Source organism: Ornithorhynchus anatinus, chromosome 3 (assembly GCF_004115215.2).
Source record: "Ornithorhynchus anatinus isolate Pmale09 chromosome 3, mOrnAna1.pri.v4, whole genome shotgun sequence".
Lineage (NCBI taxonomy): Eukaryota > Metazoa > Chordata > Mammalia > Monotremata > Ornithorhynchidae > Ornithorhynchus > Ornithorhynchus anatinus.
The window spans coordinates 61,162,606-61,189,021 of NC_041730.1; the positions used below are offsets into that span (position 1 = coordinate 61,162,606).

At 49.9% G+C, this 26,416-nt stretch overlaps 2 protein-coding genes across 5 annotated transcripts in view; one reads left to right on the forward strand and one right to left on the reverse strand.

Moving 5' to 3' along the window:
- The window catches only part of KIAA1328 (KIAA1328 ortholog), a 320,218-nt gene extending 316,540 nt beyond the window's left edge, over nt 1-3,678 (reverse strand). The window contains exon 1 of the mRNA XM_029060661.2: nt 3,598-3,678. The gene's annotated coding sequence lies outside the window, so the exon portion shown is untranslated. The remainder of the gene's footprint in view (nt 1-3,597) is intronic.
- On the forward strand, nt 136-25,595 carry TPGS2 (tubulin polyglutamylase complex subunit 2). Of its 4 annotated transcripts, XM_029060666.2 has the most exons (8): nt 237-253; nt 1,050-1,054; nt 9,702-9,781; nt 16,913-17,000; nt 19,163-19,294; nt 21,026-21,139; nt 23,430-23,590; nt 24,692-25,595. In XM_029060666.2, the coding sequence occupies exons 3-8, from the start codon at nt 9,761-9,763 to the stop codon at nt 24,917-24,919; spliced, it is 744 nt and encodes a 247-aa protein (XP_028916499.1). In that variant the 5' UTR covers nt 237-253; nt 1,050-1,054; nt 9,702-9,760; the 3' UTR covers nt 24,920-25,595. The 4 variants fall into 4 exon arrangements, with proteins under 4 accessions (XP_028916497.1, XP_028916499.1, XP_028916501.1 ...); XM_029060664.2 differs by lacking the exon at nt 1,050-1,054 and having other exon boundaries at nt 136-253; XM_029060668.2 differs by lacking the exons at nt 237-253; nt 1,050-1,054 and adding an exon at nt 5,378-5,397.
- Nucleotides 25,596-26,416: the final 821 nt, after the last annotated feature.

A 26,416-nucleotide genomic window follows, 5' to 3' on the forward strand; every position in this document is an offset into this window, starting at 1 on the left:
CCGCCCGGGAGGACTCCAACTCCCGTCAGCCCCTTCGGCCGGCCGGCTCTCGTCCAATCAGCTGAGGGGAGGGGCGAGGCCGGAGAGGACTACAAATCCCAGCCTGCCTCGCTCCGCCGGCCATGGGATGGGGGGGGAGGGGCGCGGTTCCCTGAGCCCCCCGCCATGGAGGAGAAGAGGCCGCCGCAGGCCCTGCCCGCCGGCTGCAAACCCTACCTGGAGAAACTCACTCTCGGAGTCATCCGCATCCTGGGTAAGGGCCAGGATAATTAATAAAAATTATAATCATAATCATAATGGTATTTGTCGAGCCCTTACCATGTGCCAAGGACTGGTCTCAGCGCTGATGGGGTGGGGAGGGAGGAGGTGCGAGGCAGCAACAACCTAATAATGGTATTTAAGCGCTTACTATGTGCCAAGCCCTGTGCTAAGCGCTGATGGGGTGGGGAGGGAGGAGGTGCAAGTCATCAGCACCGACCTAATAATGGTATTTAAGCGCTTACTATGTGCCAAGCACTGTTCTAAGCACTAATGCGATGGGGAGGGAGGAGGTGCAAGTCATCAGCACCAACCTAATAATGGTATTTAAGCGCTTACTATGTGCCAAGCACTGTGCTAAGCGCTGATGGGGTGGGGAGGGAGGAGGTACAAGTCATCAGCACCAACCTAATAATGGTCTTTCTTCAGCGCTCACTGTGTGCCAAGGACTGGTCTAAGCGCTGATGGGATGGGGAGGGAGGAGGTGTAAGTGTTCAACAGCAACCTAATAATGGTATTTAAAGCACTCACTATGTGCCAAGCACTGGTCTAAGCACGGATGGGATGGGGAGGGAGGAGGTATTAATTAATGGTATTTAAGCGCACGCTATGTGCCAAGCACTGTTCTAAGCGCTGATGGGGTGGGGCTGGGAAGGGAGGAGGTGTAAGTCAGCAGCAGCAGCCTAATACTGGCATTTAAGCGCTTACTATGTGCCAAGTACTGTCCTAAGACCTGGGGTAGATACAAGGTAAACACATGGGGCTCACACTCCTTAACCCTCTATTTACAGATGAGGTAACAGAGGCACAGAGGAAGTGAAGTGACTTGTCCAAGGTCATACAGCAGAGAAGTGGCGGAGTGGGAATTAGAACCCACATCTTCCCACTCCCAGGCCCGTGCTCTTTTCATTAAGCCACGCTGCTTCTCTAGTGGATAGAGCCCAGGCCTGGGGGTCAGGAGGACCTGGGTTCTAATCCCAACTCTGCCACTTGTCTCCTGTGTGACCCTGGGCAAGTCTCTTCACTTCCTTGGGCCTCAGTTCCCTTCTGCCACTTAGCTGTGTGACTGTGGGCAAGTCACTTCACTGGGCCTCAGTTACCTCATCTGTAAAATGGGGATTAACTGTGAGCCTCACGTGGGACAACATGATTACCCTGTATCTACCCCAGCTCTTAGAACAGTGCTCTGCACATAGTAAGCACTTAAATACCAACATTATTGTCCATAAAATGGGGATGAAGACTGTGAGCCCCACGTGGAACAGAGTCGGGATCCAACCTAATGACTTTGGACCTACCCCAGCACTAAGTAGAGTGCCTGGCATTTATTCAGTCGTGTTTGAGTGCTTACTATGTGCAAAGTACTGTACTAAGCACTTAGGAGAGTCTATAGTAAGTGCTTTTCAAAAATGGTATGAGAAGCAGTGTAGTGTAGCGGATAGAGCATGGGCCTGGGAATCAAAGTCTTGGGTTCTAATGCCAACTCTGCCACTTGTCTGCTGTGTGACCTTGGACAGTCACTTCTTCTCTGGGCCTCAGTTACCTCATCTGCAAAATGGGGATGGAGACAGAGCCCCATGTGGAACAGGGACTATGTTCAACCTGATTTGCCTGTATCCACCCCAGCACTTAATAGAGTGCCTGGAATCTAGTGCGCTTAACAAATACCATCATCATCATTATTATTACTTTGTGCACCGGATTAAGTGCAGGTGGTGAGGGAAAGGAGGCGAATGAAGGAGGGTTGAGAAAGATGGCGATAGACAGGGAGAGGTATGAGGACAGGCTGGCAAGACCATCACTGTGGCCTTTCACGGTGGAAGGAGTGGGCAAGAAGCACTAGGGGCTGCAGGAGTAAACGGTAATGATGGGAGAGTGTCTTGGGCCTGCGGAGAGAGGAGAGGAGCAGCGTAGAGAAGACAGTGATGGAAGGAGGGCAAGTGGACCTTAACGGCAACCAGCGATCTGAAGCGAGGGAAATGACAGATGGGCTGAGCCATCATGACATTTGCCCTGTGAAGAATTCTCATCAGCTGTAGGCGTTCGTTAAACTCGACTGTAAGCTCCTGGTGGGCAGGGAGCCTGTGTACCAATTCCGTTATATCGAGTTCTTTCAAGCACTTAGTACGGTGCTCTGCGGGCAATAAAGAGCTTAATAAATACCTTTGATGGATTCAGTAGACCTCCTTCCCGATAGTGAATGTAGGGCAGGAGAAGTGGAAGGTGAAAGGAAAGAAGAAAGGGCCAATGACACCAGATGGACGAAAAACCTTCTCCTGTTACCTTACAGACATTAACCCTAATCAGCTCACCCCGGGTCCCTGCTCGTTGACTCGGCCCGAGGGCCGGGCCCTGGACTCACAACCTGGCTTGGCTCACAGGTGTGGGAGGGATATTGGGGCTTTCCCACCTCCGTCCTTTGTCAGGCCACAGAGGGCCAACCAGTCATCTCAAGCACAACCTTTTCTGTCAGAGGAAAGGAATGGCATCTGCCCAATAGCCTGCCCACATAAACGATGGCTTACGTAGCAGCCGCCACGTGATTCCCCCAAACCGTTTGTAGTCAAGGTGGGGCTGAGCCACCAAAGGAGACTGGGTAAGAACGGGGCCCAGACGTGTCGGTGATCGGATCGGCATCAGAGAAGATGGACCTGCACTTGGGAGGCTTCGCTGTAGTCTGACTCCCAAGTCGGGCCCAACCCTGGAAGTTAGGAGTGGGTTTGGAATCAATCGATCATATTTACTGAGAGCTTACTATGTGCAGAGCACTTATTCTAAGTTAGCTTGGTAAAGTACTATATAATGGAATTAGGAGATGTGCTCCCTGGACAGAAGGAGCTGACCACCTCGAGGGGGTCCTTCCAACCTGAGCCTCACAACCTCACATGTTGTGACCCAGGAGATCTGTTTTGGCCCAAGGCAAGGGGAGAGAGTGGAAGAGGGAATCAGTCACCTTTTTCTTTTCCAAATGGTATTTGTTAAGCACTTACTATGTGCCAGACACCGCACCAAGGACTGGGGTAGATGCAAGCTGATCAGGTTGGACACAGTCACTGTCCCACATAGGGCTCCCAGTCTTAATCCCCATTTTATAGATGAGGGAACTGAGGCACAGAGAAGCAAAGTGAGATGCCCAAGGTCACACAGCACACAAGGGTGGTGGAGCCAGGAAGGCAACCCGTCCCCAGCCCACCCCCGGCTCATACCAACCAAGCCTCTCCTGGACTGGGGGAGCCTCAGCAACACATAGTAGAAGTCAAACCCTACCACCGACCACCAAGGTTACTGTGGAAAGTTTTCTTACTGAATTTTACCAACATGCAAGGGAGTGACACATACACACTATCTCTCTCACTCCACCGGAGGTCCTCTCCCAGTCTGCTGATCAAGGGAGCCCATCCTGCCAAATGCATCTTCTTTCTTGAATGCTGCTGCTGCTGCTGCTGCTGCTTTTGAGTGCTGTTGCCTCCTGCATGCTTCTCCTCTGCCTGCTCCAAGTGCTACCTTGCCATTCAAAACGAAGGCCTTTTATCTGCCTTGGGTGTCCCAGCTGTGGCTCTCCGTGGCAGTCACTGATTGGTCCGGGCCCAGGTAGAACAGGGAGAGGAAGCCCCACCTCCCTCTTTGCTCCACCCCCAGAGGTCCGCAGTCACCTGTCTCAGGTACAGCCCATCAGTGCCTTCGCTCCGTCTCTTCCTTCTGGTTGTTCACGGGATCAGAACCAGTCATTGATAAAGCAGTTTGTTGTGGGCTCACCACAGAATCCAGGTCCTTCTGACTCCCGGGCCTGTGCTCTAGCCACTAGGCCACGCCGCTCGTCTCGGAATCTCCCTCTGGACCCTCCGCTTCTGGAGATCACCAATATCCAGGAGAAGTGTTGTCCGGCGCGGCCCCTCGGCCTCACTGAGGGGACAGAGGTGTTGTCCCTCTTACCTAGATTGGGAACCCCATGAAGGACAAAGACTGTGCAGGCAACCCGATTACTGCATATAACAGTAATAATTGGTGGGTTTTGTTAAGTGCTTACTATGGCCCAGGCACTGTACCAAGCACTGGGGTGGATACAAGCGAATTAGGTTGGACACAGTCCCTGTCATTCATTTATTCATTCGTTCAATCGTATTTATTGAGCGTTTACTATGTACCGAGCACCTTACTAAGCGCTTGGAAAGTACAATTCAGCAATAAAGAGAGACAATCCCTGCCCACACTGGCTTACGTGAGGCACACAGTCTCAGTCCCTATGAGGTAACTGAGGCCCAGAGACGTGAAGTGACTTGCCCAAGGTCAACAGCAGACAAGTGGCGGAGCTGGGATTAGAACCCACAACCTTCCCAGGCTCATGCTCTATCCACTATGCCATACTGCCTCTACCACAGTGCTTAGCACAAAATAGGCACTTTAGAAACACCATCATTGTCACTGGTAATTATTGAGTGCTTACTGTGTGCTGAGTACTTAGCACTTGGGAGAATACAACAGAGAAGTAACGTGACTTAGTGGAAAGAGCCCGGGCTTGGGCATCAGAGGTCGTGGGTTCTAATCCCGGCTCTGCCACTTATCAGCTGTGTGACTTTGGGCAAGTCATTTTACTTCTCTGTGCCTCAGTTACCTCATCTGTAAAATGAGGATTAAGATTGTGAGCCCCACGTGGGACAACCTGATTACTTTGTATCTACCCCAGAGCTTAGAACAGTGCTTGGCACAAAGTATGTGCTTAACAAATAACATCGTCATCATCATCGATACAACAGAGTTGGGAAACAAGCTACCTGCCCACAATGAATTTACAGTCTAGAAGGGGAGATAGTCATTAATATAAATTTATAAGTTATAGATGTGTATAGTAATTATGATTACAGAGGGGGAATAAGTTTAACGACCCAGGCCTACAGGGCGTAGAGTATTTGTGGGCATTTTCTGAGCCACCCATCGCCAGATGAATCCCAGATTGTTTTGTTTGTTTTACAGTATGTGCGAAGCTCTTATTATGTGTCACACACTGTTCTAAACACTGGGGTAGATAACTGCATTAAGTTGGACACAGTCCCTGTCCCTCATAGGTCTGAGACTGGGGAGGGAGAACAGGAGAACCGAGGTGCAGAAAAGTGAGGTGACTTGCCCGAGGTCATACAGCAGGTAAGTAGCAGAGCCGGGATGAGAACTCAGGTCCTCGGACTCCCAGGCCCGGGTTCTTTCCACTAGGCCGTGCTGCTTCTCCTCCCTGATTACCTGTCCCGGGCAGCCGGGCCACTGCACTTGAGAACACAGAAAATGATAATATAGAGATTATTATTATGATGTATTGTGTTATTAATAATAGTGTTGTTATTATTTCCCGCCCGGTGGGAAATCCCCGGAGGCTGAAATTCCGTGATCTCTCCAGCCGACACATCCCAGCTGCCACCCGACAACCACACCCGCCCTGCAACTCGGCTCAACCAGCTAGGGATTGGCAGCCAGGCAGCCGTCTGCACCAGGCCTTGTCAGATCATCCAGTCGGTCCTATTTGAGCACCTACGGTGTGCCAAGCACTGTACTAAGCCCTTGGGAGAGTACAGGTCAGAGCCCTGACTCTGAGGGGCTCCCAGCGCTTAGGGATGGGGCGTGACATCCCCTGGACTGCTGTGCCGAGCCCCCTGCTGAAATGTTCCACGGACCTGCCGGGAACAAGCTCACCTGCCCATGAGCAAGGAGGAGGCGACGTGGCTTAGTGGACAGAGCACGGGCCTGGGAGTCGGAAAACCGGGGTTCTAATCCCAGATCTGCCACTCTGCCATGTGACCTGCGGCGAGTCAATTTTCTGTATCTCAGTCCCTCGGTCAATGGTATTTATGGAGCCCTTACTGCGTGCAGAGCATCATTTTGCTAAGCGTTCGGGAGAGTACAGTAGAACCCAGATGGTAGCCACGTTCCCTGCCCACTGGACTCACTCAATTTCCCCTACTGAAGAATGGAGATTCGATACCCGTTCTCATTGGATTGTGAGCCTCATACAGGATAGGGACTGTATACAACCTGATTAATTGTATCTACCCCAGTGCTTAGAACAGTGCTTGACTCATAGTAAGCACTTAACAAATGCCATTTAAAAAAAAGTGAAAGCTTGCCTTTCCAACTGCAGTGTTGTAAAGGAGAAGGGGATGGAGGCCAAAGCTGATAAAATCCAGGAGGAGGCAGACTGATAGGAAGCCACACACTTTTATGTTCTGCTGGGAAAACCAGTGAATTCCTCTTCCCTCTTCAAAAGTAGTAGCAATTGTATTGATTAAATGCTTATTGCGTGCACAGCACTGCGCTAAGCATACGTCTCTCTATATGCAGGTTATGTAGAAGGAACTGAGAAGCCCAGCAGTTCTTCTCTGCATTCCTCAGACACATGTGAAATAACAGTGATGGTGATTTTCAGTTAGCTTGGGAAAAAGTGACAGGTGGGCGAAAAGAAGAAGGTGAAAGTGACAAGACATGGAAGTCAGGACAAGGAAACTCATTTTACATAGGAAAAATTCAATAGTTTTTACCTTCCTTATGCTGTTTATTGAGAGCTTTTTATGTGCACTGGAGAAGATAGAAGATAAATGGATCAGGCACAGGTCCTGTCCTACACGGGGCTCACAGTCTAAGCGGGAGGGAGATCAGGGAGCATTTCCCCATTTTATAGATGTGGGAAATGAGGCCTAGAGAGGTTAAGTGCCTTGCCCAAGGTCACCCAGCAGAGCTGGGAATATACCAACATTTCCTGACTCCCAATTTCTCGCTCTCTCCAATATGCCATGAGGTCACGTTTCCACCTAGAAAAGGTTTCTGTGAGTTCCCGTGATTTTATTATTTCATCTCCCCATCTCTCTACCCTATGCACCTATCTATTCTAAATATGTGTGTGTATATATATATATATTATAAATAGAATAGATAATTCTATTAATGTATATGGATGCTATTGATTACTGTGTACTTGTTTTAATGTCTGTCTCCCCCCTTCTAGACTGTAAGCCCGTTGCGATCAGGGATTGTCTCTCTTTATTGCTGAACTGTACTTTCCAAACGCTTCGAATAGTGCTCTGCATATAGTAAGCACTCAATAAATACGATCAAATGAATGGATACACACCCACTCATGACTGTCACCCTACACTCTCTCTCTCTCTCTCACTCACACACAGGAATAACTCACCAGAATCAAGGAAGTGAAGTGGCACAAGCCACAGCAGGCAAGAAAAGAAACTTTTTCTGGGGCTCACTCTTGTTAACCGGAATTCCCCACTTACCCACTCGAGAGTCGATAGAGGTGGCAACAGCAAGAGCAGTTTGAGTTTTTGTCTTTTTTTCTCATCTGTTCTGGCAGCTGCTACTCCACTTCTTGCTGTGTTCCCCAGAGATCTCACCTCCTCAGAGAGCCCAGAGAGAAAACAGTGCAGGAGAGCTCTTGCTGCCATGAGAACCATACCCTCTAGGCACTTTGAATTACCCCCCGGGGTCCTTGTGTTCCAGCCTGAAAACCTCCAATTTAGTGTTAGAGGGAACAGCCTAACTGTAGGGTTAGAAAGAGAAATGCTGATCATAATCATCATGGTATTTGTTAAGCACTAAAGATTTGCTAAGGGCTGAAATAGATACAAGGCTAACAGATTGGACAATTCCTGTCAGTCTAAGAAGGAGGGAGAACAGGTATTTAATCTCCATTTTACAGTTCAGCAAACTGAGGCACAGAGATATTAGTGATTTGCCCAAGATCCCACAGGAGCTAAGTGGCAGAGCCAGGGTTAGAACCCAGGTCTGCTAACTCCAGGCCTATGCTCTTCCCACCAGGCCTCACTACTTCTCTTAAAAAAAAAAAGATGGTATTTGTTGAGCACTTACTGTGTGCCAGATACTGTAGTAAGCACTGGGGTGGATACAAGCAAATGGAATTGGACAGAGTCCCTGTTCCAGGTGGGGTTTACAGTCTCAATCTCCATTTTACAGATGAGGTAACTGAAGCCCAGAAAAGTGAAGTGGCTCGTCCAGGGTCCCACAGCAGACAAGTGGTGGAACCAGCATTAGAACCCACGACCTTCTGACTCCCAGGCTCGTGCTCTATCCATCACCGGAGTGAATGCTGGGAGGATGAGTAAAATAGAGAGCGTTGCCAGTGTGTGCCATTTTTCCTGTTTTGTAGACCCAGCCAGATTTTTATTCACTCGTTCATTCATTCAGTCATATTTATTGAACATTTGCTGAGCACTGTAGTGAGCACCTGGGGGAGTGCGATACAACAACAAACAGACGCATTCCCTTCCCACAACGATCTCAGAGTCTTGAAGTGACTTCCCCGCACGGTGCTTCCAAAGTCAATAGAAAGTCATCACCCCCTGAGGTCTAGATGAGAGAGGCCTCTCCGTTCAGCCGGTTGTCTGTTCATCGTTCTCTCCTTGCCGTCTGACCGTGGGCAGTAGGCCAAGGACCATATATGGGGAGAGCGTGCTCAATGCTTAGTTAAGACGTTAGGAGGAGGAGTTCCTGTTTATACTGCTAAGCACCGTCCCTGTTCCTGATGCTCTTCTAGTTTCTTTTTTTTTATTTAGTTTTTGTGGCATTTTAACTTTTTGCCAGGCACTACTCTAAGCAATGGGGTATGTACAAGATAATCAGGTGAGATACAGTCTCTGAAGGCACAGAGAAGTGAAGTGACTCGCCCAAGGTCACACGGCAGACAAGTGGCGGAGTGGGGTAAGAACCCAGGTGCTTGCGTCTTCCAGGCTTGAACTCTATCTACTAGAGCATGCTGTTTCTAGTTCCTTTACTAGAAGACATATGCTTTGCCGCCTAGGATTTCACACCCTGGTTGTAGACAACGCAAAGGAGCACAGGCCTCGGGGTCAGAGGACCTGGGTTCTAATCCCAGCTCCACCACTTACCTACTCTATGATTTTGGGCAAGTCACTTCTCTGTGCTTCAGTTTCCTCATCCATAAAATGGGTTAAGTTCTCCCTGCGAGGCCCATGTTGGACAAGGACTGCGTCTAGCCTGATTATCCTGTATCTACCGCAGCCCCGATTACAGTACTCAGCACATCATAAGCACTTAACCAACACGGCCTTTATTATTATTATTCTCTCCTGCCTCTGAAGAGTAAAATGCCATATTCACTGACACTCCACTGCAGTCCCGGCTGTTACTCTGGAATCCTAGAATGGCTAATGTTGAGCAAAAGAGCAGTCCCTCTGGCTGCCGGTCCTCTGGGGAAGACTCGCATTGCCCTAAGTTAAGCGTATGAGGCTTTGGGGAAATCTGTGCCTCTTCCCCTTTCCTCAGAACTACCTTCTGGAGAGCTTCCGAGGGACTAATTAATTATTTGATGTGTTTAATTCCCACGGCGACCCCCATCAATTTGTCCCTCGTGCCTCCCCCGGCCCCAAGAAAGCTATTAGTCGTCATGACAGAGTCTCCTCTTGCTCTTCCAGAAAGTTCCCCAGGAGTGACGGAGGTGACATTTATAGAAAAGGAGCCTGCTGAACGCCATATGATTGCTTCATGGGAACAGGTAGGTATCTCCTTTACAATATCATGACTTCTCACTCGAAGGAGAAGTTCGGTCAAAATCCTCCAAGAAAGGACAGTTAGCGGCCATATCCTTGCTTAGATCTCAGGCCACCCAGAGTTCACCTCTCCCACCCGCACGACCCCCCAACTCCAAGCTGTGGAAATTCACCCTCTTGCTCCTGAAATTTGAATTCTTACACCGGGTAGTTTAAAACTGGAATTTCACTCTGTCCCATTGACCCGTCCACTGTCTATTTGCCCTCACTCTTCAGTTGCTATGACCTCCTTCTCCAACTCACCTCACCCCATTCACCAACGTGGACACATACTTGATCTCATCGTCTCTAGTCACTGTAAAATCTCCACACTCACCAGTGCTAATTCCCCCTCCTATCTGCATCGCCTACACTTGGAATTCACCCCACCCTCACAGCACTTAATAATAATAATAATTTAATAATTTTGGTATTTGTTAAGCCCCTACTATGTGCCCAGCACTGCTCTAAGCGCTGGGTAGATACAAGGTAATCAGGTTGCCCTACATGGGGCTCTCAGTCTTAATCCCCATTTTACAGATGAGGAAATTGAGCCACAGAGAATTTAAGTGACTTGCCCAAAGTCACATAGCTGATAAGTGGAAGAGCTGGGATTAGAACCCATGACCTCTGACTCCCAAGCCCGGGCTCTTTCCACTGAGCCACACTGTTTCTCTGCTTATGTACATATCCAGAATTTATTTATATTAATGTCTGTTGTCCGCTCTAGACTGTAAATGCCTCTTGGGCAGGGAACGAGTCTACCAACACTGTTGTATCATTCTCTCCCAAGCACTTAGTACAGTTCTCTGCATACAGTAAGGGCACAATAAATATCATTTATTTATTGAGCATTTGCTCCGTAAAGAGCATTCCATGGCTTAGTGGAAAGAACCCAGGCCTGGTCAGAGGTCGTGGGTTCTAATCCTTGCTCTCCCACTTGTCTGTTTTGTGACCTTGAGCAAGCCACTTAACTTCTCTGTGCCTCAGTTACCTCCTCCGTAAAATGGGGATTAAGACTGAGCCCCACGTGGGATAACCTGATTACCTTGTATCTATCCCAGTGATTAGAACAGTGCTGGGCACACTGTAAGCGCTTAACAGATACCTTTATCATTGTTATTAATATTATTAAAAAGCCTCTCTGTAAAGAGAATTTTAAAAAAATCGGGTGCTCTCTTCGAAAAACCCCGGAAGAGGATTGCCGTTCCTGTGGCCTCCCCTACCATATTAAATCGAAACAAAATATCTCCCCAAAACAGTCTCTTGGCAGTGCTTGGCACATAGCGCTTGACAGCGTGTCTCAGTGGAAGGAGCCCGGGCTTGGGAGTCAGAGGTCATGGGTTCGAATCCCGGCTCTGCCACTTGTCAGCTGGGTGACTGTGGGCAGGTCACCTCACTTCTCTGGGCCTCAGTTCCCTCGTCTGGAAAATGGGGATGAAGACTGTGAGCCTCACGTGGGACAACCTGATTATCCTGTATCTCCCCCAGCGCTTAGAACAGTGCTCTGCACATAGTAAGCGCTTAACAAATACCACCATTAACAAATGGTGTCATTAATATTATTGTTGTTGTTATTATTGTTATTATTATTTCCATCCTAACTTTGGAGATCCATCACCCCGGTCAGGACTGGTGGTAAGCTGTGGCCTTGCCGCCTCATCGCCACCAGATGGCAGTATTGGTCAAGGCAGCAGAATGGATGTTCCCTTCCCTTTGAGGTAGGAAAGCCCCGCAGTCAATCCAAGGGATTTCTCGAGCGCTCGCTTACCGTGTGCAGAGCACTGTACAGAACGCTTGGGCAATAGAGGTGGCAGACCTGTTCCCTGCCCTCAATGAGCTTACAGTCTAGCTGGGGAGACAGATCTTAAATTACATTACAGATAAATAGCAGAGGGTAGGAATGAGTACGTGAGTGCCGTGGGGGTGGGGTGAGTATCAGAGTGCCCAAAGAGTACAGACCAAAGGGCGGAAGGGGTACAGACCTAAGTACACAGGTGATACACAAGGGAGTAGGGTGGGGCGATGAGGGGTTAGTCAGGGAAGCAGCCTGACCTAGTGGCTAGAGCATGCTGGGAGTCAGAGAACCTGGGTCTGATCCTGGCTGTGCCACTTTTCTGCTGTGTGGCCTTGGGCAAGTCACTTCACTTCTCTGGGCCTCGGTTCCCTCATCTGTAAAACGGGGACTAAGACTGTGAGCCCCATGTGGGACAGGAACTGTCCAATCTGATTAGCTGGCTTCTACTCCGGCACTCAGAGTGCTTGACGCAAGCGTGGTGTGGGCAGGCAGTGTATCTGTTCAGTGTCGTATGGTACTCTCCCAAGCGCTTGGTACAGTGCTCTGCACACAGTAAGCGCTCAAATACAATTGAATGAATGAATGGCACATTGAAAGCGCTTAATAAATGCCATCGTTATTAAGTCCTCTTAGAGGAGATATGATTGTAGGAGGACTTTGAAGATGAGAGAATTGGTGGCCCGTGGGATATGAAGAGGGACGGAGTTCCGAGCCAGAGGGAGGGTGTGAGGATAGGGTTGATGGTGAGAGAGGTGAGATCAAGCTATAGTAAGTAGCTTGGTGTTAGAGAAGCAAAGCGTGTGAGCTGGCTTATAGCAGAAGAGGAGTGAGGTAAGGTAAAAGGGGGAGCCTTAGAGCCCGCGGTAAGGGGTTTCTCACTGATGCGGATTAGAGCGACGGCCACCGGTGTTTTCTGAGGAGTGGGGAGAAGTCGACTTGATGGGGGTTTTTTTAGAAAAACGATCTTGGGAGCAGAGCGAAGCATGGACTGAAGTGGGGAGAGACTGGAGGCACAGAGGTCAGCGAAGAGGCTGATGCTATAGTTGAGGTGTGATATGATAAGGGCTTGGACCAGTTTGGAAGCAGTTTGGATGGAGGAGAAACAATGGATTCGAGAGATATTGTAAAGGTAAAAACAGACGGATTTGGAGACAGACCGAATATGTGGTTCGAATGAGAGAGATGAGTCGAAGATCACGGGCGGGAGACGGGAGGGTGGTGGTGTTGTCTAAGGTGACGGGAAAGTCTCGGGGAGGAAAGGGTCTGGTTGGGAAGATGAGGAGCTCGGTTTTGGACATGTTTAGTTCAGGGTGTTGGTGGAACATCCAAGTAGAGATGTCCTGAAGGCAGGAGGAAATGTAAGATTGCAGAGAAGGAGAGAGGTCAGGGCTGGAGAGGTAGATTTGGGAATCATCAGCATGGAGGTGGTGATTGAAGTGGGAGAGAATGAGTTCTCCAAGGGAGTGAGTGTAGATGGAGAAAAGAAGGGTACTCAGAACTAAGCCTTGAGGGGATAGGAGGCAGAGAAGGACCCCACAGAAGAGATTGAGGAGCGGCCAGGGAGAAGAACCAGGAAAGGAGAGTGTCAGTGAAGCCACAGTTAGATAATATTTCTAAGAGAAGTGGGTGGCGTATGGTGTTGAAGGCAGCTGAGAGGATGAGGAGAATTGGTATAGAGTAGAGGTCATTGGATCTGGCATTGAGGTAAAAAAGGCAGTTTCTGTGGAGTGGAGGTGGGTGAAAGTGATTCACAGTCCAGGGGATCAAGGAGAGGATTGCCACGTCCCCGAAATCAGACCCCAGGCTCTTTGGGGTACGGGAACAGTCAGGCTTCACCCGCCAGCTCCTGGAGCAAAGGTCACATCTCTTCCAAGAGGTCTTTCCTGACAAAGCCCTCCTTGACCCGGCTCGCTCTCCCTTCTGCCTCATACAGGCAATTGCATCTGTGACCTTTGAGCCCTTGATATTCGCCCCACCCTTAACCCCACAGCACTTATGTACATATCTTTAAATTATATAATATAAATGATTTATATTAATGACTGTCTCCCCTTCTAGACGGTATACTCTTTGTGGGCAGGGAACGTGTCTGCTAATTCTGCAATGTTGTATTCTCCAGAGTGCTTAGTACAGTGCTCTGCACATAGTAAGTGTTCAATAAATGCCATTGAGTAATGATAATAGTAATTATGGTGTTTGTTAGGTGCTCACTATGTGTCAGGCACTGTATTAAGCACTGGAGTAGATACAAGGTAATTGGGTTGGCCATGGTCCCTGTCCCACATAGGGGTTCACAGTCATTCATTCATTCAGTCGTATTTATTGAGCGCTAACTGTGTGCAGAGCATTTTACTAAGTGTTTGGAAAGTACAATTCGGCATCAGATAGAGACAATCCCTTCCCAACGAAGGGCTCATAGTCTAGAAGGGGAGGACAGACAACAAAACAAGTAGACAGACATCAATAGAATTATAGATATATACACATAATTAATAAAATAAATAGAATAATAAATATGTACAAATATACACAAGTGCTGTAAGGCGGTAGTCGTCATCCCCATTTTACAGATGAGGTAACTAAAGCACAGAGAAATAAAGCGCCTTGCCCAAGGTCACACAACAAAGTGGCAGGGCCGAATTAGAACCCAGGTCCTTCTGGGTTCTCAGGCCCATGCCTTATCCAATAGGCCACACTGCTTCTCCTAATCAATTGAGAATATGGTAATCATGATAAGGACCAATTGACCGAAGGATGACACCAGCCGAGAGATACTCAAAATCTTAATCACTCTCCAGACAAGGGAGGGAGAAAATCCAAGGAGTTGGTACTTGGCTCCAAAGTGACATTATTATACAGCCAAGAGGCTCTGAGCCGAAAGCAGTGGGTGGAGGGCATGCAGGGATCCTGAGGAGATTCTGGCTGTGGGCAGATTGGAAGTGGCCCTCTGGAGCCTGGCATCCCGCTCCCGGGCCCATCCCACCCTCCTCCACTATCCCAGAAGAATGAGTAGAGTCTTCCCATGCTGCCGTTACCACGAGGATGCCCTCCGGGCACTGGCCAGAAAGAGGGAAGGTAAACGAGCCGGCCCCGCATGACAAGCAGCGGCCCTGTGCAGAGAGCGCGGACCTGGGTTCTAAACCCGGCTCCTCCCCTTGTCTGCTGTGTAACCCTGGGCAAGTCATTCCACTTCTCTATGCCCCGGTTTCCTCCAATGTAAAATGGGAATGGAGTACTTGTTCTCCTTCCTAAGTAGGTGGTGCGCTTCATGTGGGACAGGGACTGTGTCCAACCTGATTACCTTGTAGTAATAGTAATAAGCATCATAATAAGAGTTGTGGTATTTGTTATGGGCTTACTGTGGGCCCAGCACTGTACTAAGCGCTCGGGTGGATTCAGTAAAATCAGGTGAGACACAGTCCTTGTCCTACATAGGACTCACAGTGTTAATCCCCATTTTACAGATGAGGTAACTGAGACACAGAGAAGTGAAGTGACTTGCCCAAGGTCACAAAGCAGCTACATGGTGGAGCCGGGATTAGAACCCAGGTCTTTACTGGCTCCCAGGCTTGCGCTCTATCCATTAAGCCGGGCTGCTTGTCTATTTACCCACCGCAGCACTTAAAACAGGGCTTGACACATAGTAAGCACTTAAACACCATACAGATGATGACGTGAATGCCCATTTTCCCTGTCGTACTTTACAATCCGCCCCTGTCTTTCAGTTGCAGCCAGTGAGACCGTCTCTTTTGGCCACGAGCAGCCATCAGACCTCATCTCCTTCCGTCCTGAACGAGCTTGGGTCACCTTAGCGTACTCTTGCCTGCTCCAAAGCGAATCCCCTACTTGAGAAGCAGTGTGGCCTAGTGTTCAGAGCCTCCATCTAGGAGTCAAAAAGACTTGGGTTCTAATTCTGGCTCTGCCACTGGTCTGCTGGGTGACCTTGGGCAAGTCGCTTCAGTTATCTGTGCCTCGGTCACCTCATCTATGAAATGGGGATTGAGACTTTAAGCCCCATGTGGGACGTGGACTTTGTCCAACCTGAGCAGTTTGTATCTACCGCAGCGCTTAGTAGAATGCCTGAAACCTAGTAAACGCTCAACAATTACCATCGTTATTACTCCAAACACATAAACCCTGAAGCACAGATACTGCCTCTTTTCAGACTGGCTCAGTAAGCCGAGTTGGATTCCAAGAGGGGTCCTGTTGTTTAGCTGCTGGGCCTGCTTGCTCCCTGCCAACCAAAGACACTAGGCCTCAGGGGAAAAGTAGGAATGCAGATTATGGAGGTGAGTGAGTGATGTCATTTTGGAAGAGCTGGAAATGAAAGGAGATAGACTTCTAAATTCTCATGTTTCTGCTAGGTACCTCTGCTTTGCAGATTCTTAATTTACAAAACTAAATATTTAGAAATTTGCCATTACCCTCTTTGGTTTTATGGCCTGTGGCAAACCTTCCAGATCAGCTTAATAGGCCCAGATTTTTCCACTCAGCATATTTTGAAACCTTACCAGAGATGCAGACTAGAGATTTATGGCTCTGATTGCCCGAGGCCCTCCCTCCCCTTATCATTTTCTTGTCAACCCACCTCTCTCCTCTCTTTCTCTCTCTATCTTCTCTTTAGTCACCTCTCCATCTTACTCCCTTTGAAGGTCTCCAGACAGCCCTCTCTGCCAGACCAGTTGTTCTGGCAGCAGCTCCACCAGTCTGGTGCTCTGGCCCATCTCAGTAATGTAGTCCAAGGCCTTTCTCTCCCTAGCGCTTAATACAGTGCCCCGCACACAATAAGCACTCAATTTGTTATCCATGGACTGATGAAATGGAAAGCTGGCCCCTCACTCATCCCACCAGGACCTCTGGAGGTTGGGTCATTTTGGCAAAGGCCGCACAGAGTCAAAGCAGCTCCTAATCTCCTTGATTTTCAGCGGAGAGGGCGGGTCCCCGGAGTATCCAGCTCCTCTCCCCCTACCCCGAGCTCCCCCCACACCCCGATTCTGTCCGCTTAGTGGGCCTTCACTGTAAACCCCGAAACGCCGGCCACGATACCGTGACGGGAGAGAAACGCGCTTCCTAAACAGCCCCATGGAGCCAGAGCTGTCTCCCAGCAGAGCCGTAACCCGAAAGAAACAACCGCCTCTGGACTCTTATCTCCACTTCTGGGGAGTAATTGCCGCTGGGCCTTAAAGGTATGATCCCCGGTGGATTGGGGCCTGGTTTCCAGGCAGCCACTGAGGTCAACATTTGGGGTCAAGCAGCGAGGCCCAGCGTCCGCTAACTCTCTGGCGCTTTGTGATTACAGAAGAACGAGTGCTCACTCCCAGAGGATCTAAAGAATTTCTACTTGATGACAGATGGCTTCCACATGACATGGAGTGTGAAGCTGGATGGTGAGTCCGCCCCTCCTCCCCTCCTCACTTTCTCCAGGGCCTTGCCTGAGGTACTTTGCCATATAATGATGATGATGACGATGGTATTTGTTAGACGCTTTCTATGTGCCAAGCGCTGTTCTAAGCATTAGGGAGATACAAAGTAATCAGGTTGTCCCATATGGGGCTCACAGTCTTAATCCCCATTTTACAGATGAGGTAACTGAGGCACGAAGAAGTTAAGTGACTTACCCAAAGTCACACAGCTGACAAGTGATGGAGCTGGGATTAGAACCCATGACCTCTGACTCCCAAGCTTGGACTTTTTCCACTGAGCCACACTGCTTCTCGTGTCTGCCTGTATAAGCTCCTCGTGTCTGCTAATTCTGTTGTATTATACTCTCCCTAGCACTTTAAAATAATTGTTAAAAATGTTGTTTAAAATAACAATAATAATAATAACCGTGGTCTTTAAGTGCTTACTATTTGTCAGGCACTGTACTAAGCACTGGAATGAATACAGTCAAATCGGGTTGGACACAGTTCCTGTCCCACGTGCGACTCACAATCTCAAGCCCCATTTTGCAGACGAACTGAGGCCGAGAGAAGTTGAAGTGACTTGCCCAAAGTCACACAACAGACAGATGTCGGAACCGGAATTAAAACCCACGACCTTCTGACTCCCAGGGCCACGGTCTATCCCCTTCACCGTATGGTGCTCTGCACATAGTGAGCACTCGATAAATACCGTTGATTGATTGATTGACTGATCGTTTAAGATGGTAAAGGGAGCTCCAGATGCTCCAAGCCCCAGCCTGGGTCAGCCTCCAGCCCTACATTATCTGGTCCAAGTTCCTCCCGGAGCTCATCCATCACCCGCCTTCCAGGCTTCAAACAGACCCGGAGCCCGGAGCCCCAAACTCCCAAACAGGGATGCTTTTTCGAAAAAGATGAAGCACAACCGAAACGGTAAAGCTGGCCAGCTCCGGGCTCTGGGCAGACGGCCATCCACCCTCTAGTCATCAGATGGCCAATTGGATTTATCTTCGGGTCTCAACAGAAGATCAGTCAACTAATGATATTTGTTGAGCGCTTACTACGTGCAGAGCATTGTACTGGGCACTTGGAAGCGTACGATACAACACAGCAGCTACGTTCCCTATAACGAGCTTACTGTCTAGAGAGGAAGACAGACATTGATACGAATAAATCATTTGTAACATATAATTTAAAGATACTGTGCGTAAGTGCTGTGGGGTTGGTAGTGGGGCGAAAATCAAGCATCCAGAGGTCACAGATCAGAGACCTTTTTGACATTTTTGTCCCAACCAAATATCACTCAACACATCTCCCATGATCCCTGCCCCCCTCTTTTGCCTACCGGGGTGTCTCAGCTGCCCTGCTTTTCTCCTGAGAAGGAGCTAGTGCTAAGCAGGGAGGGAAGAATCCATATAAAACAAAGCCCAGCTCAGTAAGGAAACCCCTCAGGGTATCTGCCAATTTTCTTTTTTTGTTCCTAATTTAATCCTAGCTGATTTGGCCCGCCACATCCTGTAATCTTCCAATTCTTCCTGCTGCTCCTTCTCCTACTACAGTCCTGGGGAACAGAGAACCGAAACGCAGCACGCCCCGGGCCCCGCTGGGGAGAGGGATCACCAAGTCCTTGTTATCATGACCTTACAAGTTTCTGCTCTGCCCAGCACAGATCTGGCTTGAGGCCCTCTTCTCTCCCTCTCTGATGAATACCAAACCCGCACCCTTCCCCTGAAGAAGAGGAATTCTCCTGGCTGGAAATGCCCTGCGGAGAGGGTTAGTCTGGAGTTTAGGAGAACTCTCATTGGCCTAAACCCCTCTAGACTGTAAGCTCATTGTGGGCAGGGATTGTGTCTGTTTTCTGTTGTACCGTACTCCCCTAAGTGCTTAATACAGTGCTCTGCACAGAGTAAGTGCTCAGTAAATATGACTGACTGAAGCATAAGTAATCTCAGCTTTCTGCTCAGGCTGCCTGATGCCTGGTCTCGGGCAGGTGAGATTCCTCCGTCCCTGGGCATCTGTCTCTCGTCCCCACAGCCTGTTGTGAAAGGACAGGCCGAGGCCCACTGTCAGGTCTGGAGAAGGAAGGCAGACCCTGTCTCCCCCATCGTCCTGTCCCCCTACCCTGACCCTCATCAATGTCTTTGCAGATAATCCCATGCAACTGGGCTGCATGATGATAAACGACCTCTCCCGGCTAACTAAGCTGAGCGAGTCGTCCATGTACTCGCTGCCCAACTCGCCCACCCTCGCCGATCTGGAAGACGACACCGACGAGGAAGGTAGAGTGCGGACGGGTTACGGGAGGAGGGGTCAGAGTGCAGCAGGACCAGTCCCGTTGGCCAGCCTGAACCAAAAGAACAGTGGCATCCCGCCAAGGAGCCGTGGGGCAGCCGATCATCATTTCTGATGATAATTATGGTATTTGCTCAGTGCTTACTGTGTGGCAGGCACTGTACTAAACGCTGGGGTGGATACAAGCAAATTAGGTTGGACACAGTCCGTGTCCCCTGTGGGGCTCACAGTCTCAAACCCCATTTTACAGATGAGGGAACTGAGGCCCAGAGAAGTGAAGCGACTCTCCCACGGTCACATGGCAGACAAATGGTGGAACCGGCATTAGAACCCATGACCTTCTGACTCATGGGCCAATGCTCTAGTAACTCTGCCGTGCTGCCTCTAATAATAATAGTAATAACTGGGGCATCTACTTACTTTGTGCCAGGCACTGTTCTAAGTGCTGGGGAAATACAAGCAAATTGGGTTGGACACAGTCCCGCTCCCACACGGGGCTCACAGTCTTAATCCTCATTTTACAGATGAGGTAACTGAGGCACAGAGAAGTTAAGTGACTTGCCCAAGATCAGTCTCCCCCGATTAGACTGTAAGCCCGTCAGTGGGCAGGGATTATCTCTATCTGTTGCCGAATTGTACATTCCAAGCGCTTAGTACAGTGCTCTGCACATAGCGCTCAATAAATACGATTGAATGAAAGGTCACACAGGAGACAAAAGGCAGAACCCAGGTCCTTCTGACTCCTAGGCCCATGCTCTTATCCACTAGGCCACGCTATTGCCAGGCCAGTCTGCCGGGATCCGGGATTGTCTCCCCCCCGCTGTCTCGGGGGGCAGTTGGTGACAGGGTTCCTCTCCCTCTCACTTGAACCCACAGAGGAACTGGTTGCTGGCGTAGGCCACGGAGGAGGGTCCCTAGCAGGCGGGCCCATGCCTTCCGCTCCAACAGAATAAACGTGGGCGTCTTCACAGGAGGCTCAGGGAGCCGTCATGGGTCCAGAGCTCACAGTCGGTCAGCGCCTCATCAGAGAGGGAGTCCCACATGCTAGCCATGGCACCCGAAACCCTTACAGCCCCATCGGCAGACGCGGCAACTATAGAGATCTTGAGGAGTTCTGGAATAGAGACTAGGCAATTTGGGAGCAAGGCAGAGTATTGATTCCACCGAATCAAACCAGGCTCATTGTTCCCAGGGAAGATACTCCAGGGAGGGATCGGTTGATTGATCTTTCTTAGAGAATAAAGACCACAGAACATCATTCAATTTAGGGACTCAGTGACCGTCTTATAGCCCGTCCCATCGTGGCAGTAAATTGTGAATTGTAAAGAGAATCCTTTTCACCCCGGCATATCTGTCCAGGAATGAGCCTGCTCTTTCAGAGAGCAGATCCCTGGGAACGACCATTTCTCTGCCTTCACGTAGCAGAAATTTGGTAATACATCCCCAGAGGCCCAGTTGGTTTCTTAATGCCTTCCCAACTATGCCATCACTTCTGGGCAGAGTTCGTCGTTCAGCCTAGGAGGTCTGCACTTCTCTTCCGTTTCAGTGGAAGCTTGAAAGAAAAAATGGAAAAGGTTTCCCATATCCTTTTCTGCCCCTTTTTTCCCCCCATTTACACCCTCAGGGGAGCCATTTGTTTACATCCAACACCAGTCTGTTAACGAGGTTGGATGTGCTGGAGCGGGCTCCCGTTTGAACACTGATTTCTGGTGTTGCAGCCAGCGACGACCAGCCGGACAAGCCACACTTCGACTCGCGCAGTCTGATCTTCGAACTGGACTCCTGCCAAGGGAACGGGAAAGTGTGCCTCGTTTACCAGAGGACCAAAGCAGGTGAAACGGCGCGGCTCCTTCCCCAGCTAGAAGAAGCCAGGGCTGGCGTTCCCGCCCCTGCCCGTCTCTGCTTGGTAAATGGGGGAGCCTCCAGGCCTCCTTCTAAAGTCAGCTCCTCCCAAGTCGGGGGAGCCTTTGATCCATTGTTTCTTTCCCTAACATCCCCAGAACCTCTGGGGCTCCCTGAGCAGCCATGCTGCCCAAAGCCCATCCCAGTCTTCCCAGAACAGAGAGCCCCAAGAATTCCTCTTGGTGAGTGGCAAATGGCAGCTTCCCAGTGTGTCAGGTAGTCTGGCTCTCTTCATAATCAAAAGATAATCCCTTTCCCCACCTCCAAAGCGTTATTGAAGATCCATCTCCTCCAAGACGCCTTCCCCAACTAAGCCCTCATTTCTTCTTCTCCCACTCCCTTCTGTGCCACCCTTTCACTTGGATTTGCTCCCATTATTCACCCCTCCCTCACCCCCACAGCACTTAAGTACATATCCATAATTTATTTATATCAATGTCCGTCTCCCCCTCTGGACTATAAACTCATGTGGCCGGGGAACATATCGTTATAGCGCACTCTCCCCAAGCACTTAGTGCAGCACTCTGCCCACAGTAAGCGTTCAATAAATGCAGTCGATTGATTAGTAGTGGAAATGGTATTAAGCACTTACCTTGAGCTGAGCGCCGTACTAAGCATTGGGAAAGACTGCACAGTTGGGAATTAGTCACCGTCCCTGAACCGTATAGAACGTGCAGTCTCCACTCAGCAGGATCTGTCAGTCCTACAAAATGCAGCCATGGAAACTAAAAGTGAAAATCAGCCCAGCGGGCCCCCAGAAAGTAGAACCAGGGACTGGATACAGGGAAAGAAGCTGAGTCCTCAGAGCGTGCCCTCCCCTAGTTGCTACCCCTGCCACCACAACCTCTCCGAGCCTTTAGGAAGCCTCCCTGCTGCCAGCTGAGGAGAGGCAGTCAGTCAATCGAATTTGCTGTCCCAGGAGCATTAGTAGCAGGAGAAAGACCCAGTGGCATTAGGGTAAGGAATCTATCAGTAAATCAGTGGGTGGTATTTTTTGAGTGCTTATTGGGTGCAGAACACTGTACTCAGTGCCTGGGAGAGTATAATAGTACAGAGTTGGTAGACATAATGACTGCCCTTATGGAGCTTACAACCTAAGAGGGAGACAGACATTCAAATAAATGCCGGATATGTACAAGATGCTGTGGGACCGATGGTGAGATGAATGTCGAGTATTTAAAGGGAATCCCAAGCTGAGAGCAGGGAATTTGCAGGGGCCTCTAGGTCTGTTCTTCAAGCTCAGGGTGGAAGCCAGTGCCTCTTTAACTGGGAGCCTGGACATTTCTCTATCCCCTCTGGGCCTTGGAAATCTGGGGGGTCCCTGGAGCCCAACCACTATTTCCTGGCTCTCTGCTCCTCTGTAATAATGATAATAATAATGATTACGGTATTCATTATGCGCTTATTACATACCAAGAACTGTGGTAATCACTGTTAATCAGGTTAGATAGAGTCCCTGTCCCACATGGGGTGCACAGACTAAGTAGAAGGGAGAACGGGGATCGAATCTCCATTCTACAGATAAGGAAATGAAGGAGCAGAGAAGTAAAGTGACTGACCCAAGGTCACCCGTCAGACGAGTGACAGAGCCGAGATTAACACCCAGCTCCTCTGAATCCCAGACCCGTGTTCTCTGCACTAGGCTACGCTGCCTCTCTGATGTTTTTTTCTTTCCAGACCATTCTGGTGGGTGTGCAGACTCCTCCCCCTGAGCTTTGGCCCTCAACACTAGCTTCCCTACTCCGTACGTGCCCCATCATCCCAGTTTGCAGGAAAGCACACCATGCCCAAGTCCTAGCTTTGGCAAATCAGGTCTATAAAGTACTTTTCTCCTAGCAGACTCCAAGGCCGCCCTATACCTTCCCTCTTGATCTTCCCTGCTGCAAACAGAGCGAGGAGCTGTCGGCACCCTCCGAGTTTAAGAGGCCAAGGCGCAGAGAGAGATGCTGATGCCCAGAATGGGGCCCAGGCCTCCTCGCTCTCGGAAGTTTTCCCCATCGGGGCACCCCCCGGACCCCAGCTCAGAATCAGGGCCCCGAGAAGTTGACGACTAACTTTCCCCTGAACAGCAAGTGCTCTCTATTCCCCTTACGCCCACGCCACCTGCGGGAGAGATCGGCACCGGAACCAACCTTCCGTTGGAGTAGCTGCTGGCTTTATCCATGCTGGCAACTCCGGCGCACTTCCCCGACACCCGCTTTCTTCTTTGTCGCATCCTAGCTGCCGCCCCCAACACCGCGATCTGGTTCCTGGACAGAGCCTTGTATTGGCACTTTCTCACCGACACCTTTACCGCCTATTACCGCCTGCTGGTCACCCACCTGGGGCTGCCCCAGTGGCAGTACGCCTTCACCAGCTACGGCGTCAGCCCTCAAGCCAAGGTAAGAGAGAACTTCAGCCCCCGGCCAAGCCCCCAGCTAGGGGACTCACCAGCCCTCTCCCTCCCTCTCTTTCCCCCCAGAGTCCCTCAGCAGAGTCCTCCACTGAAGGAGGAACAGGCTCTGGTCAAGACTTGCATCCCCCACTCCCAGCACCCCATGCCCTTGTTGACGTAGAAATGTCTTTCCATCCTTTAATCGGGGGTATTTATTGAGCATTTACTGTGTGCAGAGCACTGGACTAGGCGCTTGGGAGAGTAAGCTCATTATGAGCGGGGAACTTATCTAACAACTCTGTTATAGTGTACAATGTTATATAGTACAGTGCCATGCACACAGTAAGCACTCATATACCATTGATTATAGTGCAATTAATTAAGTATGGTATTTGTTAAGCATTTACTATGTGCCAGGCACTGTATTAAGCGCTGGGGTGGATACAAGTAAGTCAGGTTGGACCAGCCCCTGGCCCTTGTGGGGCTCACGGTCTCCATCCCCATTTTACAAATGAGGTAACTGAGACACAGAAAAGTGAAGTGACTTGCCCAAGGTCACACAGCAGATAAACGGCAGAACCAGGATTAGAACCCATGACTTTTTGATTCCCAGGCCTGTGCTCTATCCCCTCTTCCCAAGCGCTTGGTATAGTGCTCTGCTTAATAGATACCATTGATTGATTGATACAATATAATCGACATGGCAGATACATTCCCTGCACTGAAGGAGTCCCCTTCTAACACAGAAGGAATCGGGTGTACGTCGGTGGCGGGGAGGGGACTTTCCAAGAGCCACCATTGACCCCGGTTAGTGAGAAGTTTGGGGAACCCAGGGCCTGTATCCTGCAGGGGCAGCTGGGAAGGAAACTCTCTCAATTTCTCTTCCCCGGTATTCCGTTTTTCTTGGACTACCTGAGAGGCCACGTGCCTGGGGAAATGTTGTTTAAAGGCAGCCGGGCTCTGCCAACCCCAGGGTGTGATTCAGGTTTCTCTGAAATCTTCCTCCCCTCCTCACCCAACTCTTGCCCCTTCTGCCGTCAACCTAAAGGACTCAGTTTCTCCATTGATTTCTGAACGTGTCTCTTCTCCTCCCCATCCCGTCCCCCAGCAATGGTTTAACATGTTCAAGCCCATCACCTACAACACGGCTCTGCTCACCGAAGAGGCTGACTCCTTTGTGAACAAGCTGGACCCCAACAAGGTGTTTAAGAGCAAGAACAAGACCCCCGTTCCCAAGAGGAAACCGATCCTCCCGCCCACCGGCCCCCAGAAAGGCCCACTGGGCCCCATCGCTCCCAAGGCCTCATCAGTCTCTGGGAACCCAGCCAGGAAATGAGGGGTCCCATTGCCTCAGCTCCCCCCGGGGGAGTGGGGGAGACCCTCCGAGACGCTCCCCGAGCATGAACAGGCTGACATGGCTCCCTTCTGCAGAGCCCAGCGCTGGAAGGGGGCATCTGGTCCCCCTGCCCAGCCTTTGAGAGAAGGCAGGCCTTCCCCTTGATCTGGGCCTGACAAACAGAGGGGCCACCGTGGTCGCGGGGCGTGACGGGGAGGCTGTGGCCATGGCCCGCCCTGGTCCCCGTTGGGCCAGAGGAGAGGCGGGAGTCCTGTAGTCCCAATGTAAATCGGAACGTGCCAGGATGCGCCACCGAGGATGAGCTAGGGGCCCATTTTCCGACACTCTTGCTGTCTTGGTTACACGGATCAGATATTCCATTATTCTCAGAAATAGGAGGAAACCACTTCCTCTCGGGAGCCTAAGCGCGCCACACCCAGAGGACTATCCATTCTGTAATGCACTGCCACTCTGGATTACGGCTGCAAGAGACCACTTAAATCTTATCAGAAAGTCCAGTTATTGCTTGGCTTTTCCCCCTGAATCACCAAACTTCAAGTACAAAAAGGTGCCAGTGTTTGAAAAGAGCTTCTGTTGGTTCCTGGCCCCGCTCCCGTTTGTTTACATCCTTGTTCAGCAGGATCACACTAATAAAAAATCTTCTGCAGACTGAAAATCCGTTTACTTTTTCTCTTCTTGATTCGACTCTCACCACTTCAAGGGCTCAAGTTTTTCCCTTGGCAGTTTTTGAGCTGGGCCGGTTGCCTCCCAAGCACTTAGTACAGGACACACTCAATAACAACTGATTGATTGTAGAATACTCTGCTCTAGCAGTTGTTTCTAGATGAAAACTCATCCATCCCGCCCCAAGCTGGGCTCCATCCCTATGGTTAAGGTGGGGTCCCGACATTCGAACATCTTTGGTGAATGAGGCAGCGTGGAAACCACTGGAAAACAAATTCTGTGATTGGCCCACTTGGTTCCAGGCCCTTTTGGTGCCTGGCAAAGCCCATCTCAGCTCACTGTGCTGTGTTTGCTATGCTAAAGGCTGTCTAGAGACTTTTCTTCTCTTTTTTATAGTATTTGTAAAGGGCTTACTCTGTGCCAAACACTATTCTAAGCCTTGGGGTAGGTACGAGTTAATTAGGTTGGACACAGTCCCTGTCCCGCAGGGGACTCGTAATCTAAGTAGGAGGGAGAACAGGAGAATTGAGGCATAGAGGAAGTGAAGTGACTTGCCCAAGGTCACAATTGGCAGAGCTGGGGATTAGCACCCAGTTCCTCTGACTGCCAGACCCCGGCTCTTTCCACTAGGACACGCTGCTTCTCATTTACAAAAGGATGTCGAGCCACCACCCCTTCAGATCCCAAGAGCTGCAGTCTTTCCAGGAAAGATGGATTGTGGGGCCTTGTTTATCTTCCCGTTAATAATAATCACTAGAATCCCAAGGCACCGTCACATCCATTCACTCATTTGATCTTCTAAATAACCCTAAA

What these genes read in the sequence shown, in the direction of transcription:
- TPGS2 (XM_029060664.2), top strand. Translation starts at nt 166, where the DNA reads ATGGAGGAGAAGAGGCCGCCGCAGGCCCTGCCCGCCGGCTGCAAACCC. An exon ending in TGATTGCTTCATGGGAACAG is followed by an intron (nt 9,782 to 16,912) that starts GTAGGTATCTCC and finishes TTGTGATTACAG; the next exon opens with AAGAACGAGTGCTCACTCCC. An exon ending in GCGTCAGCCCTCAAGCCAAG is followed by an intron (nt 23,591 to 24,691) that starts GTAAGAGAGAAC and finishes CCCGTCCCCCAG; the next exon opens with CAATGGTTTAACATGTTCAA.